We start from the raw sequence: 19512 nt of genomic DNA, 5'->3' as shown, positions 1-19512 counted from the left end.
CCGTCTCTCTCATTTGTACTGTCATTAGATGTTTTTTATAGGAGAATTCAGCAGACACAGACAGAGGAACTGACTACTTCGCTCTCATAATCATTTGGTAAAAATTCTCCTTCTACCCAGAAGGACAGTGGTTATAAGGGAAGGGAAGAAAAAATTCCAGGAAAAATCAAACGCTATGAATCATACACTAAAACAAAAAATGGCGCTATTAGTATATCCAGTATCATTCAACTTTGAATTTAAAAGACCACAAAGTATGTGTAGCAGCTAATCCACAGATATCTCCAATACTACCACACCCTCTCACATGAGTCAGATCCTATGAAACCCTTTCTCAAAAAAGCTTTAGGAAAGGATTAAGACTTTTGGTGTCTATGCCTCCTCTGAAAATAGCTTGCTTTTGGGACAACCCTGCCACACAAACCTTTCTCAAATACAGGAAGCGTTCTTCTGCCAATGTCACCAGTGCTCTCCAAGTGAAAAAAAAAAAAAGAAGAAAAATTGGCAACTATACTAAACATGTTCCTAGCCAACTATCAGTCAGACATGGAAAAGAGCTACTGGTAATAGCTCATTTAGTCTACCCCCCCTGCCAGTGCAGGAATGTTCCCTACAATATATTTACTACAGCTTTCTAGATCGGATTGAAATGTCTGAAATGGTGAATCATCTACTGCTTTCTTTGGAAGATTGTACCACGGCCTTAGAGGTGTCACTGTTAGGGCTCTTTGCTCGACAGTTAGTTAAATTTACATTCACTTAATTTCAACCTTGCGCTCCCAAGCAGCATCCCATTTGCTACATCAGCCAAGTCCAAGCCCTTAAATGCATTTGTACACAGCCATATACAAGTGGGAAAACACAAAGAATCAACATTTTCATATAATGGAAATGTAACAATTAACTTTTTATTAAGATGCTAGAGATTTATGTGAAAATATTCTCATCATATAACAAAGAACTACAGCAGAACATTCTCAGATATAGTCTCCAAAAAAACTATGGTACAAGCTGGAAACTAGGGAAACACACCAAAACAGAAACGATACGACTTTAAACCTGTTCTGTTAAAAGCTGTGAGAAAGAATGGAAGCCAGTGCTAAAATACTAACAATGCTGAAGAAAACACTTTGAATTTATGATTTTTATTTCAAACATTGGAGACAGAGAACTGCTACAGGTAATGCATTTGCCACCTGGCCATACAATTAATCAGAAATTTCTCTTGCCACTCTTCCATCCTTCATTTGGTTTTCCCTAGGAAAAAGGGTGCAGTGTTTCCAAGCGGCATAGAAGAATTATTCTAGAAGGCAGCCCCTTCCTTGTCCTGTCTGCAGCTAGCACGTCGGTTTACTGTAATGCTCATCTAATGAAGACTATCAGTATACTGATACTGGCAGTGTAACACACTGAGCACACTGAAACATCTGAAAACTAAATATTTTGTTTATTTATTTATTTATTCAGCAGACATTTTATTCCAAACTTTTACTGAGGGGTGGGTGTGTGAAAGAGAGAGAGGGAGAAGCACTTAGAGAGAGAAGGAATACACAGGATTGGCTTAGTCCTAAAGTTAGGGTAAGCAAAAAGAAATCACTGTCAAATAAACTGTTTGACAAATACACTGACACACATCAAAGATCTTCAGCCAGTACTGGTTCATCAGTGTATTTTGAGCTCCTACAGTAGCTTTCAGTTGGGAATCAAAAAGCACTTTGTAAAGTTAAATTAATCCCCACCACACCTTTGAAAGGTGGAAAAATGCTTCCATATGTGTAAACTGACAGACAGAGGGGTCACAGAGTTAGTTACCGACAGCGGCAGAAAAAGAAATGTTGATATCCAGCCCTGTGCTGCAAAGCTCAGGCTGCACTTCCCAAGAGAGAGCAGCACGCTCCATGTGCCACCGCCCTGACTGCAACACGAAACAACTGCACAACCGCGGGGCCATTCACCTACTGCAGTTTCTTCTTTACTCTGATTTACCTAGAGAGGAGCAAAAAAACTTCTTCCCCGGCAAAACAACAGCTTTATTTGAATTGCAGGAATGAGAGGAAAGTCTGGATGAACTACGAGCAAGCGGTCAAGGCAACATGTGCCAGTGCAGATGCCAGAGTTGCAGACACACGGCGGCCATGCAGCTGGGGACAAATCCACCAAACTCAGTCTCTTCCTTATTGCTCAGTTTTTAAAGAAACTTTGAGATGCCCAAAGGGGGTGCTTTATGTACTAACTTTGTAACTACAATGCATAATTCCTTTGGCTTATAAAACTGGAGTGGAAGTAGTCTGACAAAAGGCAGCCTTCTTGCATTATACTTCTTGGGCAATTTCAGTTTGCTAATAAACCGAAAAGGAGAATTTATCACTGTCAACTTTTAAAAAAAATCTTTTGTTGGAGAATACTTTCTGGAAAACATGGCTTAGTAGGTACTTTATTTTCATGTGATTAGCCCATCCTTCCAATAACTTCAGTAATAATTACAATTTCAATTCTTTAAGGTACCATTCCTTGCAAAATAAGTACTCAGATAGCCATACTCTCAAGTGACCTGCACAAAACCAGAGGCAAGAGAGATCAGATGTGTGGGTCTACTGGGTGACAGTGAGTGCTGGGGTAGTTTTCCCCTTGCCTTACCCACACGTCTATATATGCCCCACTGACAATGAATCACAGATAATTTTGAGGTTTCTCGCAGATAACTGGTGGCTTATAAAAGTGTGAAAATTAAAAAGGAGATAAGTACTTGAATCAGACTGTCTGGATCATAAAGTGTTTGTATTTAGGTTAAGTTTGGTATTTTTTATGTTACCCTCATTACCTAGCACACCTTTTCTATAATTTCTTTCGTGGAAATGGCCAACAAAACTGCCATTTCACAGCTGCCATTCATAAATTACTTAGTTTGCATAACAAATGAATGCCAAACGATACTTGACGTTATTTGTTTAATGGTGAGCCGAGGGCAACAGCTTGGTCACTCCATGAGTACATTCAGTGACAGGAATTTTTTCTGGTATATTAAAATGCAGTGCAGAATTAGAGCACCAGTTGCCATTTTTGCATCCCTTTCTAGATGCTGTAGATTGTGGGTAGGCAAGGACAGTGGACTTCTGTCCTATCGTCACTATTTTCTCTCCGTTAACCCGCATGAGATCTAAGCCTTTATCATCATGTGAAGTGTCTTGGCAGCTAAGGGATTTCCATTTTAAGAATTCTGTAGCTTACGGGGCAAAACGTGTCAGTATTTTAAGTAACTACAACACCAACCACATAAAGACAGTTACTTAAATTATGCTACTCAGGAATTAATGAACTATCCCTGCGGCTGCTAACCCTGCTAGAACTTGGAAGGCAGTGCAAACCTCAGTGAGGGTTAAGTCACCAGCCCCAGCAGCTACCTTCAGCCACTTTGTTATTAACTCGCTTAGAGCTGCTCCAAGTAGTAGAGAGTTGGGAATGGTTCTGGAGCTGTCCTGCGCTCTACACGCAGTATGTGTATGGTTGCAGTGCTTTGACTCTAGCCATGCAGCGTGGCTGGGAGAAAAAACAAGTGCCCATTATTGCAGTGTACAACTTGACAGCAAGCTAGACCCACTTCACACAGGTATTGAGTGAGGAGTAAAAGCAGAGTGGCTTACATCAATGACTGCCTCAAAAATTACTCTTAATTACTGTCAGATCCACAACAAATAGATATTGCACATTTTATGTTTAACAAAGCTTTTAACCACCAGACCACCTGCCTTTCAGGAGATTGCTGTAGGTGCTCACACTGTTCTCTCTGTACTCTATCACTGCAATGGCAAAATGTGGATTTTTCACAACTTATCAAAACAACTCAGACAAGAGACCATCAAAGTATACACTACGGGTTGATACAGTGAATGGCCCAAGAAAAGATGCTTTCCAGATGCGTCAGCTTATTCTCTATCACCACAAAAAGAGATTCGGAAAGAAAAAAAAAACATGTTTGTGGATGCAACACCCACAGCAGATGGCAATAAAAGAAGACTCAAATTAGTGGCATTCTGTATCGCCAAACCTAAACTTCATCTCAGATCAACACTATCCATAATAGTGTTTAAGTAGTAAAAGGAATTTACTGAAATGTGAAATAAACTATTACACATTCTTAGTTCTGATTCACAGTCTCAGACTGGCAGTGACAGTAACATTTTAATAAACATTAGAATGAAGACACCAATATGACCAAATGACACACTTTAAGTGAGAAAACGAACAGGAGAAACCTTGGCATAACCACCCAAAACAGAACCAAAGCAAAAAAAAAGGCAGAGAAACCGCTTTTGCGATCAAAACAGTAAATACTTTATTATAATTTATTAGACAGAATGAGAATGTAAATGAGAAATTAGGAAAGCCAATATTTTCTTTAACAGGCATTTTAAGCTTTTGCTGTGAATGCTGAAGCGATGAGAATGTTTGCTTACAGCCAGCCTACGGATCTGCTCGCAGCCGTGAAGCACCCAGCGTATTCTGCAAGGGGCAGAGACATGGCAAGGCTCTCCTCAATCCCTCTGACATGTCTCAATTAAACTGCTAGGAATGTTATCAATCAGGGGGGCTTGTGTGCACACTCATGCAAACCCATGCAGACAGTGAAATTTATCCCCCGAGTCAGTTTACTATCAAAGTAATTACGTAAATAGCTTTTGAACTGTCAGCATCTGTCTTTCAAAGAAAAATCAAAGAAAACAATGTGCGAGTACAAAGCCTGGAAGACACAATAATATTGTATTACGTTCGTACTGTTAACTATGGTTACAAAAGAAAAAAAAAATCCTCTTGTATCTACAAAGCTTTGTAGGGGGAAAAAAACCCCACAAACATTAAATGGAAATAAGAATATTTTGAAGTGCTCTATATTCAAATAATGTTAAGATGTATAATAATAATTAGAGCATGTAGTATAGAGCATTTTTTAATTTCAAAGCATTAGCTAATTGATCTTCTTAAAGACTGTGAGCAGGTAGAAAGGTAGTGATATGCATTACTTATTTATATATGACAAAACCGAGGCGTGAAGTTTTTAGAAACTTGCCTAAAGTCATTCTTACTTTATGCGCTGTAAGCCCTTTTGCTGGCCTCACTAAAGTCACCAGCAGAATTGTATCATTAAGGCCAAGAAGTTCCCCACTGACTTTAACAGGGATACATGTTATATAAATAATTAAATCTTTGCTTGACCTGGTTTGATACCAGGTAGGGTTCTAGCTAGAGAGACGCTACCAATGAAGCAATTATTGACAGCGTCCAACAAACGAAGTGACAGAACCATGCTACAACTCAGTTTCTGTGTAACTTTGTTCTGATGTAACAACAGTGTGATGAGGACATAACTACAACCCATACAGCAGCTAAAAACTGAGTCATGTCCAAGCATTTCCTACAGTGATGTGTTTTTTCAATGTGATTTTTAAGCTAGGGATGTAACAGTTTTGATAGAAAAATGAAAAAGAGCCAAGAAGGAGGTTTTTCAAACTGAACAGGCTATTAAGTAAGCTGTGCTCAGAAGAATTAAACTCCTACTAGCAATAACATTATTATATCCAAAGAATAAATAAAAATATCAGCAGTCCATAAAATATCTTTTCTTGAGAGTTTCATTCTTATCCCATTGTCAACTATTTTTCTTCCCCACCCCAGTTTTAACTTTGCTCTGTCACATTAGAAATCCAAACCCAGTATTACTCTGCTCAATAAGGAAATCAGGAAAGTAAAATAGAGAGGCCACCTAGTCATCTTCTACTTAAAAGCAAACTAATCTTTGTCATGCTCCCCCTAAAAAAGTCTATTTAAAACCTGATAATAATTTTAAAGAGGAGTATTCCCCCCTTGCTGCACAGACGGCTGTGCTGCTGACGTCACCCGAAGTTGTATATGTGAGGCAATGGGGAGCTGATGTTACGTGCCTTCAGGAAACGTAGTCTGATAAACAGATCTAACTGGCTGAGGTAAGTTCAGAATTTAAACTCTTCTCTCCTCTGCCTTTGAACAGAAATGTAAAATGTTTATGAGCAAGCAATGAGTATATACTTTAAATTATGTACTTGCCGGTATGTATTTGTGGGTGGATGTGGGTATGTGCTTGTGCACGTGTGCAAACTCCCTTGATGCTTCCCCGATCAATACTTCAGAGAGTGTTTTACTGTGGACTCGCACATAGCTTTTCAGGCTGGTAAATCTTGGAGCTGCCAGGACGTAAACATCTAAAACCTGGCATTTTTCATTAAGCATTTAAGCCAACTTTACTACACAATGACTGCCATCACTTACAACTACCTACCTTGCTAAATTAAATTACTCCATCTGATTGATACGGGAAGTCAGCATAATAAAAGAAAACTTTCTGACTGCTTTTTACTCAGCAAGCCGCAGCCACCAGAAAAAGAAACAAGGAAAGAAAAAGCCCAGAATTCAAACTGATTTGTCTGTACCTACAGATTCATGTAATGAATCTTCTCTGTTTGACAAATAAAAGTCCTTTTTAGAACAGCAAACTAGGAGGAAGTTATTTATTTCAGCACACGGACAGTCTTCATCTTTTAAGGTTTCAGTGGAAGACTTTGCAGAATGAATAAAAACAAATGATGAACAATTACCATCTTTTGCCATTACTACCCTCAAGAATTAATATTCTGTGGGGACAAAAACTTAGCCGTCTGCTGTATAACAGACTAGCACATTACTATTTCGCAACGCTGGAAAGAAGTTGTCAGTGAGTATTCTTTATTTGCTGTCAGAAAAAGTTTTGGTACAGTAGACTGCAAACAAAGCTTGGTATTCAACCAGGTTAGTAACTTATTGTCAAGGTTACAAAAGGAATAGACAACATTTGTATTGGGACTATTTCTCAGAGGTTATTCATTCTTTTACTGTCTAGACAACAAGCTAGAACTAGGGTAGAGAAATAGCATTTGCTGCTAGAATTTTATGCAGCAGCAGGAAAAACAGTAAAAAATATGTATGTGTGTGTATATTTGCTTTGTTTTGACAAACTGGTAATTGTAGCTCAGCAACACTCATCTCTATCAGCACATCTTTCAGGTAATTTTAGTACAAAGAAGAACTGGTTTAGGTCCCTTTTGTCATCCAACCCTCTGGATGATTTTTAAATATAGTGGTTTGGCCTCCATATGTTCAAACAAAAGAAAGCCATTGGCATTTGCTACTTTAATTAGTTCAATTTTATTCTATTTTATCTATTAATAATCACTTCTTAAAAATAAAAGTTGTATTTGATTTAAACAGAACCTGATTTTTTCTGATCAAATTAAGTATCTTTACATAAAAAAATATAAATCCAGAACAGCCCAAATTTGCTGCTTTGTCACAAATTCACATTTTTTGCATTTTAGATGCTTTAAAAAAGATTCTTCCAGCCCTCCTTCCACAGATACTACCCTCAACTAACCTCCCGCTCTAGGGTCAAATAGGAGCAGCTCCATCCAGTTGCAATCTCCATTTCAGGCTTTCATTTGGCCTGAAAGAAGTTCTGCGTTGGTGTGGCTCAATTGGCACTGTCTACTTCTCTGCAGCCTGAGAGTATCATATTGCATTGTGATCAACCTCCACTATTTCAGCAGCTGCCAAATTTCCTCTCAAAACTTAGGTTCCCCTGTGTGCCACTGGGCAGGTTCCCCCCCCCCAGCACTTCTGAAATATTAACAAAAGACTAACGCTCACTCTCAGCAATTTGCTACTATTAAACACCCTCAAAAAATAAACACAGAGAAGAAGATACTAAGTAGGTTGCAATAAATACTGAGTTTATCACAGTTAAAAGTCGACAACCAGACATATCTTACCTCCTTCACTTATGACTCTCTCACCCTCCTTCTCTCCCCACTCCAAATACAATACTATCCACAAAAAATAATGCAAAACGTCCACATCTGACACAAGTTTGCAAACATTTTTCAACCATTAATTTGCAAATGCAAAATTCACACAGCTCTTAAGAAAGTGTGCAGCTTTCATACATCTCCTGGGGATCTGTGCTTTATTAGTCAAAGGTTTAAACCCAGTGTATTCCCCATGAATAATCTCTCTCCCCTTCCCCCTCCTTCCTCCTGTCCACATCTAAATGCAGAATCCCCAGCTTCCTTGTCTTCAGTTTACAGATTATGCGATCCAAAGTGTCACTCACTGGATTACTGCACATAACCTGAGCACTACCCGAAGCTTACTTGTCTTCAACTTGTCCAGCATTACTTAAATGGAATTATCCGTCACAATCCATATACCGAATCTGCATAGCCCACTTATCTCAAGATTCTGTGTGTCACCTACCAGATTATCCGTTTTAATCCATACATTGAATCTACATAACATATGTCTTTAATTCATGGGCTCTGATGAGCTATAGTATCGCTGAATGGATTATTTCTCTTTATCCATTATTGGCAGTCATAAGACCGTTCACTGCATACTCTCTCATGCCCCATCTTCTGAACATATAAGCAAGATTAGAGTCTTCAGCAAACACAGCTCTATCACACATCAAACACAGCTTGATATAATATCTGCACTGATACTTCACGTAACTTGGAACCCAGCTTCTCGCACAAAACAAATGTCTGTGTCATCGTGCATTAAAGATTAGGATTGGTAGGCTAATCTTGCTTTCAATTACGCTCATGAATCTGTGGTTACGCCAGTACAGTCTTTGGAGTCACCTAGATTTAAGTGGCTGCAATGAAGAGCTGCATTTACCCTAATGATGATCCCTTTCACAGTGAGCGCAGAAAACGCTTCACCTGAGTTATTTAGGAACTAAACTGTACAACAGAGAAGGATTTTCAAACAACAAAAAAATATCAGGTTGAGGCTTGCCCGGTCTTTCTTGAGAGATTCAGGCGCAATCACTGTTAACAATGCCTTCACTTCAACAGAGAATCAACTCAGAAAGATTAAACAAAAGTCAGTTCAGCCTTTTGTTCCACACACCTATTCAAAATTAGCTAAGTGGGGAACATATAAAATATGTATTATTATTTCTTGACAACTCTCGATAAGCGAGAGATGGACAAGATTAGCAGAAAGGCTTTGTGTACGCCCGGGAAGTTTTAAAAAGAGTTCTCATTGTGGTTAAAGCTGCCTCACTCATATCAGCGTTAGCAAGACTGTGCACCACATGGTGCACCTGGCCACCTGGGGGGCCAGCACCGTTCCCTGAAGTCTGCTCAGAGGAGGCCCAATACCAGTCAAACAGACATGTTGATTTTCTAAGTATAGGGATAGCCGCTGACACTGAAGAGTGTGGAAATAAACTTCTTACACCTTTTCCTATCAACGGTCCACCCTACATGCTGCATCTGCTGCAGTCAGTAATGTTGCTTTGGAAGAAAGCAACCACTTCCACCCCGCAGTGCACAGGTATCAGGCGGCTACGCTGAAAGCAGAAAGGGGTATTATTCTCCTTCCTGTAGATGATCAGTTTGAGACCTGAAGTTCTCTCTGCTCCACTGAATCCCACAAACTGCATTATCTATGAATAATCCAGAGGCCTTTTGAGCCCTGTTCTTGAATATGATGGATATAAGTAAGTTTAAACAGGCTTTAACCAATTCAATATATAGTTTTACAGCTTTATTTTAAAATATTTCAATTTAATGGCATGTTTTGTGGGTTTTACTATAGACTGACCTGTTTTGAACAGAGTAAAAATTCCAAGGATTTCAAAACAAAATTTCTTAAGAAATCTCCAGTGCTAAACTTGTATTCTTTATTTAGCCCCACACTACCTCTCTAAACAGAGGCATTCAAGTTAAAATTTCTACAGATATGACAGGTTCTAGATTTTGCCCCATTTTAAGAGTATTCCCTTGCAGTACCTTTCAGTCAAGCCCTGGAATGAAATATTACATTTTCTTTTCCATTAGTAACTGGACATATATAGATCCTTCTAACTGTGACCTTGAAGTTTGCAGCTAGACCTCTGCAGATACTCTGTGATGGTTGTCCCATTTTACAGGCATGCAGATGAAGAAAGGGGGGCTTGAAGTAGCTGTGGAAAGTAACAAAGCAACTAAGAGGAACAACTGAATACAAAACACAGGAGTCTGGTGACTTCCAGCCATTCACCAGCTCCCCTATCTTTAATAAAGTATTACTGTTTTCTAACTTAAAAGAAATAACACTAATAGAAAATAAAGTCTTCCGCTTCATCTCCCTTTCTTTTAATCTCTCTCAGAGAATAAAACTCAATAGTAATAACACAGACTTGGGCATTAACAATATGTAGCCTAGTGCTGAGACTTTAGCACATGACGTACTAAAACTCCCCCAGATCTAATGAAAAACACAATGAAATTTTGAACAGTTAAATGGAAAAAACTATTCAGTACATAAGACAGTTGGGCAGTACAGCTTCTAGTGCTGTCCACATTCCAGGGTGTATTAATAATAAGACACTACTTGTGCGGGGCTTCCAAATATCGCTAATAGAGAAATGAGGAAAAAGACCTGAAGCTGCCAAGCCAAATATAGAGAGAAGTTAATTAAAAAATCACAACTGGAAAACTTAATAACTCTACGTTCCTACAGAAGGACAAAACCATTTCCTAGCATAATATATGTGTGTTTGTACACGCATACGTTGAGTATAAAACAGCTCAACTTGCACACCTTTCATGTTGCCTCGCTAAATACAGCTGCAATACAGCTGAGCCATTGTTTGTTGGCCGCTCATGGCTGGCGGTGCCATGAAAACCGCATTCCTGGGCACTAAATAATCAGCCTGCCTGACCCCCCAAGAACCTGTAAGTCAAATTCATTTACCCCCAGAGGGCAATGCTCTATTGTATCCTCCCTCCTTTCTAGCCACCTAGGAACAATGGACAATAATTGCAACTGTCACGGCAGTCAGTAGGAAAAATAAACCAGTGCCTGTTTTCACAGCTTACTGCCAAACCTGATCCAAACACCTAATAACCATGCCCCCAACCATAGAACCACAGTTGCACTAAAAAGCCTCAGATGTGAGGCTTTTGAACAGAGCTGCAGAACAATAACTCGACTTGTGTTCAAAATATGAAGCTAAAAAACAAAAATTAAAGCAAAGAAAACTCTTCTTTGAGGCTGTGCTGTTGCTCCCCATCCTCCCCCCGGGCATGACTGAAAGGACTGTTGAATTTCTTTCGTGCTAGCATATAGCTGCTGCTGCCGCTTTCAAGTTTAACTTGTGAAAGGGAAAGAGAGGCAGGGAGAAAAAAGATTGCCCTCCAACAGAACAAGATCATAAGGACTGGGAACAGACCGCCTTCTCAGTGCGCAGCGCTTTTCAGAGCAGCTTTACTGAGTCCAAAGGCAGAGGAGAATCGCTGGGAGTCCTTCTAAAGGCTCCAGTATATCAAGAGTTAAAGAGGCTCCAGACAACACGCAAGAACTGCTGAAATGCACACCCAAAAGTGGATATGAAAGCCGCCTGCGTACTTTGGGCCTGAAACATCTTAAAGATTCATCAGTTCATGGCAGACGATGATGTTACTTTAAAACAATATGCTTTTAAAAACCAGAACTCACAGATAAGCCCAGTGGCTACCCTACCTCTTTATGACCTGTTGCTTTACGCACATGGAGAAAACGTGCTCAGTGGGAATAAAGAACCCAGGGTTTGGCCCTCTGTTATAATAATAATATCTCAGCCTGTTTGGGGCCGAAGCACTATATTCTGTTTTAAAGTTATTCTACATATGTCATGAATATATATTTTTGAATTACAGCCTCTTAGGGAGAAGCTAGGGGAAGCAAGTGGCATACTTTCCTACTTGTGTAAGTCAGTGGACTAGCGCAAACTAATGCCAGTGGCTTATCGGTGACAAGATGGAAGGCACATATAATTAAAATAACATTATCTTTGCACATGTACCAATACATTAACCTCTCAGAGCACGTCATGTTGTATTCTTTACTGAACACTGCCCACCTCTTGTGCAGAAGGTCCTTAAACCTGTCAGGCACGAGGTTTGCGAGCCTGCCTGAATGAGGATCTCTGTATCAGGGACAATATTAGTAAGCAAACAAACAAGAAATAATGGAGAGAAATGAAATCTAGTTTATAAACATAAAAGAAGGGTTTAATTTTAATTTCATTCCACTTTCACATTTCCAAAACAACATTGGCTTTGATTTTGCTACTCCAGATGTACACTGATATAAATGGGAGAAGAATCGGAGTCACTGTTTCTTTTCAGAGTGATAATGGCTGCTCTGGAAACTAAAATTTTTGACACACGTGTATTTTGAGTCGGCTCCTCATCACAATCACTGAGGAAGAGTTATAAAAATATTAAATTACATGAAAACAAACAACTACAGGTTCCCTAAAATGACCTCACATATATAAAATGGGGAAATATCTTGGCAAAGCAGAAGCTACTGCTGCTGGAGAGTGGTCAAATTTTGTCATTTTCCTTCTGGAGTACGGCTTTAAAAGAACATGCTTTAGTGCACAGATGTTGTACACTGTCTTTTAAAATCTGCACTGGCTAATTTCGGTACCTAGAGGTATCATTACACAAACTTTGCTCTCTTTTTTTTTTTCCCTACATGCAGGAAAGTAAAAAAAATCTACATCATCAAAATCTGTCCAAAAATTAACAAGGACTTCTGATCACCCTCAGATTTCAGAAGCTGAGCTCTGCTACACTCTGATACCACATAAGCCTGTGTTTGATATGTGAATTGACTTTTTTTTCCAATCCAGCAATAGGATGTGTCCTCTTATAACACAGAACGCTCTATGCAACAAATGCTTTACGTAAGTTCATTCACTTAGGGCAATATACCATTTCATTTATTTATATTGTCACAGACGGAGAGTATACATTTCATTTAAGCCCCACATTATGACATTTCAAGGGAAGGGGAAGAGAAGCAAACAAACCAAGTTCCATAAAGCCAGTGATATCTGTATATTCATTCTCAATTTGCTTTAGCACAGAAACAGCGTTACCTTTTATTTCTCCAAAGTTCCCTGATCCCATGGCAAGAAGCTTGTCTTTCCAGTCCTTTGATAGTAGCTTTTCAATACTGGGAGTTTCTGAGTGAAGGGGGGGAAAAAAAATGTAAGCAAATCAACATGACTGTCTCCACAATAGAACTCATTAAAAAGTCTATCTGCTAAAAATAAGGCCAACCCTATTCTGGGCCCCAGTTCGTAATGACTTCATCAACAAACTGATAAGAGGGGAGGGGGGGGAGGAAAAAAAAAAAAAGAATGTGCTTTGTCACCTGCTGTTTCAAAACCATTAGCTTTTTCCTCTTGTGGAACAAAGCCCCGGTAATTCTGTACGACAATGGGCACATATAAACCTGCAGTTCATTGTTTTTCAATTTGGTGAACAAGTTGCTGCCTATAATGGATGCCTGTCAATTTCTGGGTGTAAGTCTGCAGTCAAAAAATAATTATGTTGATAAAATGCAGAGTAAAGAGAGAGAGAGAGAAAGAGAGAGAGAGAGAAGCAAAGAATTAGCTCCTAAATCTGCTACATGTAATTATATCCCTCTGAGTGTTTACAATTACATCCACTTTATAATGTGTGTTTAAACATCGTGTGGTGGTAAGCATACTGTGGAAAGATTTTCCAGTAACACGCACATTATAAATAATAATAAAAAGTTGGGTATGAAAAAAGCTTTAAAAGATTGCAAAATCCAGAGGGAGAACAGGCATTGCTTAGAATGGAAACCCGTTATTTCCTCATTTCAGATTCTATCACTTCCTTACAAAATAAAATAAAATAAAATAAAATATATTTGTTCCGTATTTTCAGGCAAGATGCAGTGAGGGTGTGGATGGGTCTGATATTTATGTCTGTAACTCTTGTATTCTGACCTCTTTTTGTGTAGAATTTTAATGCATAAGTAAATATAAATGCTAATAAAATTCAGAGAACATTAAACTCAATTCCAAACAATGTAATTGTATATTCTTGTCAGCATTTAGATGGGTACACAATTACAATAGCTTTCAATCCCACGATTAGCACTGCATTCAGTTAGAAAATGGAGTGTACTAAAAGATAAGTGTCCCAGTATGCGCCATCTAAATAACAATACCCACACTTATTATCTGGATCTAAGACATATACTGCTATTCTCCGCATTTGTGTTTATGTGTATTTGTATTTGTTCAGGCATTTGTTTACCCCCTACCAGGAGCATAAAGGGAGTACATGTTAACTTATCAAAGGGACCGTCTGGCCTAGAGACCATACAATTATTAGCAACTGGTTAATTTTCCCCACAGTAAAAACCATTACGAGCAACCTTCATTATCTCGTTTGGCTAATTCTGCCTCCTTTCTTGAAGCCCCAGCTCCCAGCTCTGAGGAAGCAGGGCTGCGCTGCCCCGCCGAGGCTCTCCGCGGGGCCGCCCTGGCCTGGCCTGGCCTGGCCGGGCCGGGCCGGGCCGGGCTCTCCCCGCGCCGCCGGGCGGGCCGCGGGCCTTCTTCCCGCCCTGCAAAGCACTTGTCGCACCCGAGGCACCGAGCGAGCCCAAACTCCCGCTAAACCAACGGCAGGCCGCGTAACACCCACGTACCCGCCGCCGCACTGACGCGGGCACGGCGTGCCCCTCGCCTCACCCCCCGCCGCCTGGCACACGGGCAGGCGCGGGCGGACACCCTGCGCAGCCGCAGCCGCAGCCGCAGCCCCGCGCCCGCACCTCGCTGGGCGCTGCCGGCGCAGCAGCCAGCCGGGTCCCGCGGGCGGCGGGAGGGCGCCTTCCTTCCCCTAACGTCTTGATACACGCTGCAGCACGCCACTTCTCTCCTGTATCAGCGCCCGCTTCCTGCTCTTCGAGCGGCAGGCTTTCGCAGGAAGGGTCGCTCCTTGCGCTAACAGCCACGGACTCAGTCGCCCAGGATGGCCCGAAGGCGAGTTTTCTGTTAGAAACCCTAAAGCTGCGATTGCATCCTAACGAAGCCGATGGGAGAAGCTGCACTGCCACGACCGTTTCCGTGCCGGGGCTGACGACGGGGAGATGCCGCCGCGCTCCCGGCACCGGCACGGCTACTTCTGAACTTTGCAAGCACCCACGAAGGAAACCATTTCTCGAAATATATCTGAATAGGTCAAATAAACGCCGCCGCTTGCTTTTTTTTTTTTTTTCTTTTTTTCCCCCTGCGCTTTTCAAAAAATTCTCGAGTAGCGTGTAAACAGGCCAGAGCAAATGCGGTATTTGCAGTAGAGGGCTGTCAGTCATTAAAAGCTAACAAACCTTTGCAAAGCAGGAATGCGGCAATAGAAATCCATTGTGAGCTGACAATAGGCTCCAGAGCCTCCAGGCACCAAAAGCAGCCCGTCTTACTTTTAAGTCTATTGTCAGCAAAGTCCACGACAAAGCTTTTCCCCTGCAGCTAGACAAAATATTCGCCGTGGTGCGCTCGTAAAGAAACAGAAGTCTTCTGTCTAACTTGCCGCCTTAAAGCAACAGTAGCCGCTCGCCGGGGCTGGCGGCGGGCCCCGCTGCCCGGGCCGCGGCAGAGCCGCCGCCGCCCGGCGGGCTGCTTGCCCGCCTGCTTGCCTGCCCGCCTGCTTGCCTGCCTGCCTGCCCGCTCGCCTCCCTGCCTCCCCTGCTGCCTGCCCGCCTGCCTCCCCCCGCCCCGCCCCGCCGCGGCCGGGGCCGTGAGCCGCGGGGACCGCGCCGAGCCACCGCGGCAGCCGCTCGGGGAGCGGCGCCGGGACGGGGCCCGGCGTTACTTTACCGGGAGCGGGGGTGGGGGGGTGTGTGTGTCGCCTTTGTCAATAAAAATCGTATTGACTTTGCGGCAGAGTCCCCCAGCGAAGGACTCGTGTTACAAATTGAGTATCCCTGCAACCCGACTCCGCCGGTGATTCCGGGAGAGCTGCGACAAACAAGCGGAGAATAATGAATGCGAAGGATGGCCATGTATCAATGACTGAATTTCTGCGAGAATGGTAAAGATCTCAGTAGGAAATCATGATTAGGGATGTGAAAGGCCAAATGGCAAAATCCCAATAGTAACAATGCATCTGTTCGTTAATGTGCGAATATGAGTAATATGAAAATTTAACACAATTATAAGCCCCTCAGCAATCCTGACGGCATAAAATAGATGGTGGTGATCTAATCAGCGCTTCCCCTGTTGAAATACTGTATGTTAACTATTTAAAATAATATTATATAGATTTTTTTTTCCTTTAAAAAACCCCCATGTACTCATATTCAGTTGATGTACTAACTTAGTTTCAAACCTCTCTTGACTGGAACTGCAATTTTTACATAAGGCACTTCAACAGAATTTTGATACAGAATCAGCAAATCATTGTCCTTCTGCTAATACTTAAAAATAACTTGAATTCTGAAAGACAATAGCTTCCCCACCCCTATAGCTTTATAGAGCTAAAGAGCTATATTAAATTACAGCTAGTTTAATTATATTATATACCGTGTTAACATATTGTACTTACATAAAATATGCTATTCATATACTCAACCTATCACATTTCAGTAACTGCTTGTGAAATACATTATGCGCCATATCTTGGAAACAAACATTTATTATGTCATTTATGTACCCCATTAAAAAAAGATTTGAAATTTACACATCTTAAATAAAAATAACTGTTTAAAAGGTTACAACTGTAGAGCTTTCATGAATTATACAGAAACAAAGTCATCTTTTGTTCAGGCTGTTTTTAGACTTCATTGGGAAGACGATGCTCTCAAATTAAGAAAAGAAACACTGTATCTTGTCTGCCAAGCACTCGTTCTCTGGATTCATTAGAAAGTCAGTAAAACTTTTAATGCTTGCACATATAACGTGCAGCTTGAAATGGGGAATGGTGGCCTGCACGCAGGAACTGCTATGCCTGATCCCTACCCCAACACCTACTCTCCTCTTGCGTTCAGAACAATGTTCCTACATCCAAAATCTGAGCTGTACTGGGACAGACTTTGGATATGCATCAGCACAGCTATGTGTTATGATAATCTATATTAGCATTTCCAAAAAGCTATACATGGTACGCTCTGCTGTTCTGAGCATCACGATTATTCAGAGCATCTCCTAATTCCATGTTTGAGAGGAACCCAGGATTAGCCCCATTTCTTCTTCCGAGCCCCACTTGAGCTAAGAATACCGCCCATTACCTATTTGCAGCGTAGGTCCTACGGCACACAGTAAAACAATTCCAAGTCTATCCACAGCACAGTATGAATACATCTACAAAAGAGCTGTTCATGGGTTGTTTGTGAACAGTAATTCATTAATGTTTGGGAAACATTTTTGTTCCAGAAACACTATGAAAAGTGTTAAGTGTTGTTATAGAAGAGGATTACGGGTAGGGCACCAAAGAGAAAGACTGAGACAGAAAGAATAACAGGAATCATTAAGTAAATGTTGGCGAAGAGGAGACTGACTGAATTAATAGAGATACAAATTAATCCACAAAAATGATTTCTGCTGTCTCTATTCAGCACATTTATCAGTCATTAGGTCTTTCTAGAGATATTTATGGCGCATTTTGTTTTTCTTGTTTCACCCTTGCCTCTGTTGCTTGCATATGCTTCTTCGCATCACTGCGTATGGCAATACCCACTGGTGAAAGGCCCTCCGACTGTGCCAGCCATTGTGGCAGCAGCGCTCTGGCTCTTCGGTGCCCCCGGCCCCGCCGCTCTCCCTCCTCCCCTCCCTCCCTCCCTCCCTCCCTCCCGTGCCAAGCACCATCGAGACTGACTCCCTGATCTACAACAATGAGACCTGGAGACGGGTGCCAGCAGCCAGTAATTCTCACGCAGGCCTTCAGCGCACGGAATTAAAACACTTTCTCCGTGGTGTAACAGTCCCACGTTAACTGCTCTCATTTGCATGTACGGGTGCACGTGTGCATCCATACGTGCTGGGCACACATATACATATGCTGAATTGTTCTGACAGTACTGGAAGGCAAAGCATCTAGGTAAACTAACATAAAATCGCTCTTCAGTCTAACTTTTTGTATGCTAACAAGCATGCCACTGTCCCTCCACTTCTGCATTTGATGTTTAAATATAGCTTCATTGACTTACTTGCTTAAAAGACTTAAAGTTTTCACACTGAGGAAGGAGCGGTTTGTTTCCAGGAAGTGGCCGAGGCTACAAAGCCATAGTAAGAGGCACCATTTTTAGCACTATCTGGTAGACTTCTATTTAATTTAGCCTACTTCCAGAAGTTGCGTTATTTTTTTTCAGGCATTGTTACTCCCCTTTGGGACTGACCTAATCCTACTCTCAATTCAGCAGCAGCGCAGATGCACGTGTACCTGAACCTGCCACGGCAGCCTTCCAAAAACGTAGTGCCACAGCGCAGCATACCCTTCAGGCCTAACCTCTCCGATAGCCCTTTTCAATCCATGCTCCAGGGTCACAGTCCTGGCAATCCACTTATAAAAGCTTAGAATGGTCTTCACTGCCAAATCGCTTCCTATTACCTCTTTCTGCTCCTGCTGATTATTTACTAAAAGCAAACCTCTAGTCTTTCAGTCTCATGCAGCTGCCTGCTTCCAGAGAAAGGAATGTAATTCCATCATGCTGTAACAAGGTGTGGGACAGGGGCTCTCCACATGAGGCACTTCCAGAAGAGCCATATTTGAAGAGGAAAGGGGAGAACAAAGCTCTGACTTTATAAAGAAGAGACAACTACAATAAAAGGGAAGGAGGCTAACGCAAGTCGACCACAAGTTAAAGGAACAATACAAGTCCTGGAGCCTCCCACTGGCATGGTGTCTGCGTGCCTAAGCATGGGTGCTCTCCCTAGGAGATGCCCGAAGTGCTCCCTCCTCCGCAAAGCTCTTGTCCTGGGATGAAAGATAAAGGCTCCTTAGAACAAAGTAAAAGAAAGATGTTTGGCCTCAGCAAGGATGATGACATGAAGTGTAGCAGAGTGGAGAGAAGCCAGAAGTTGCTCAATACACAGCCAGACCACCAAACATTTCCTGCCGACACATGTCATTCCTAGAGGACGAAGTATTTGGTCGGCACAAATGATCATGAATAAACTTTAGCATTGGCTGATAAACCTTCCACTTCTGGCAAGCACCTTCCTTTATATTATGAAAGAGCTGGCAAACACCCTCCATGCATTATTCACCCTTTTCTTCTGCTATGGTTATAAATACATTACACCTGTTGGCCACAGTTCCACTCACCGTTTCTACAACCCTCACCTATCGACACGCCACCCCACTGGCACTCTGTTCTGCGTTCATGCACCACAACAAACCCTTTCTGGTTTAAAATCAGCAAGCAAGATTAAGGGCAGATTTCCACTCTTCCTTTAAAAGAGCAAACAAGCACATATATAGACACAAGAAATTTCTCTTTTTATGCACCCGTTTTTTATTACAAAGGTCTTACCTATACAAAATCAGAAACAATTTTCTTAGCAAAGAAAATAAAACAACTATTACGAAGAAATGGTTGATATCAGCAGGTTACATAGACATACAGCATCTGCATACACATATGGTTCTCCATCAA

General features: G+C 41.5%; 1 protein-coding gene across 43 annotated transcripts in view; it reads right to left on the bottom strand.

Moving 5' to 3' along the window:
• The window catches only part of SOX5 (SRY-box transcription factor 5), a 723931-nt gene that overhangs the window by 152040 nt on the left and 552379 nt on the right, over positions 1–19512 (bottom strand). For 41 of the 43 annotated variants that reach the window (XM_075506020.1, XM_075506208.1, XM_075506234.1 and 38 more), the window contains one exon: positions 12983–13069. The exons of the other annotated variants lie outside the window; for them this stretch is intronic. In XM_075506020.1, the coding sequence (XP_075362135.1) occupies positions 12983–13069 (87 nt within the window). The remainder of the gene's footprint in view (positions 1–12982; positions 13070–19512) is intronic. 43 annotated transcript variants of the gene reach the window in all.

This window comes from Mycteria americana, chromosome 1, assembly GCF_035582795.1.
Source record: "Mycteria americana isolate JAX WOST 10 ecotype Jacksonville Zoo and Gardens chromosome 1, USCA_MyAme_1.0, whole genome shotgun sequence".
Lineage (NCBI taxonomy): Eukaryota > Metazoa > Chordata > Aves > Ciconiiformes > Ciconiidae > Mycteria > Mycteria americana.
The sequence above is the reverse complement of the archived record's forward strand: the minus strand, read 5'-3'. Positions and strand labels throughout refer to the sequence as shown.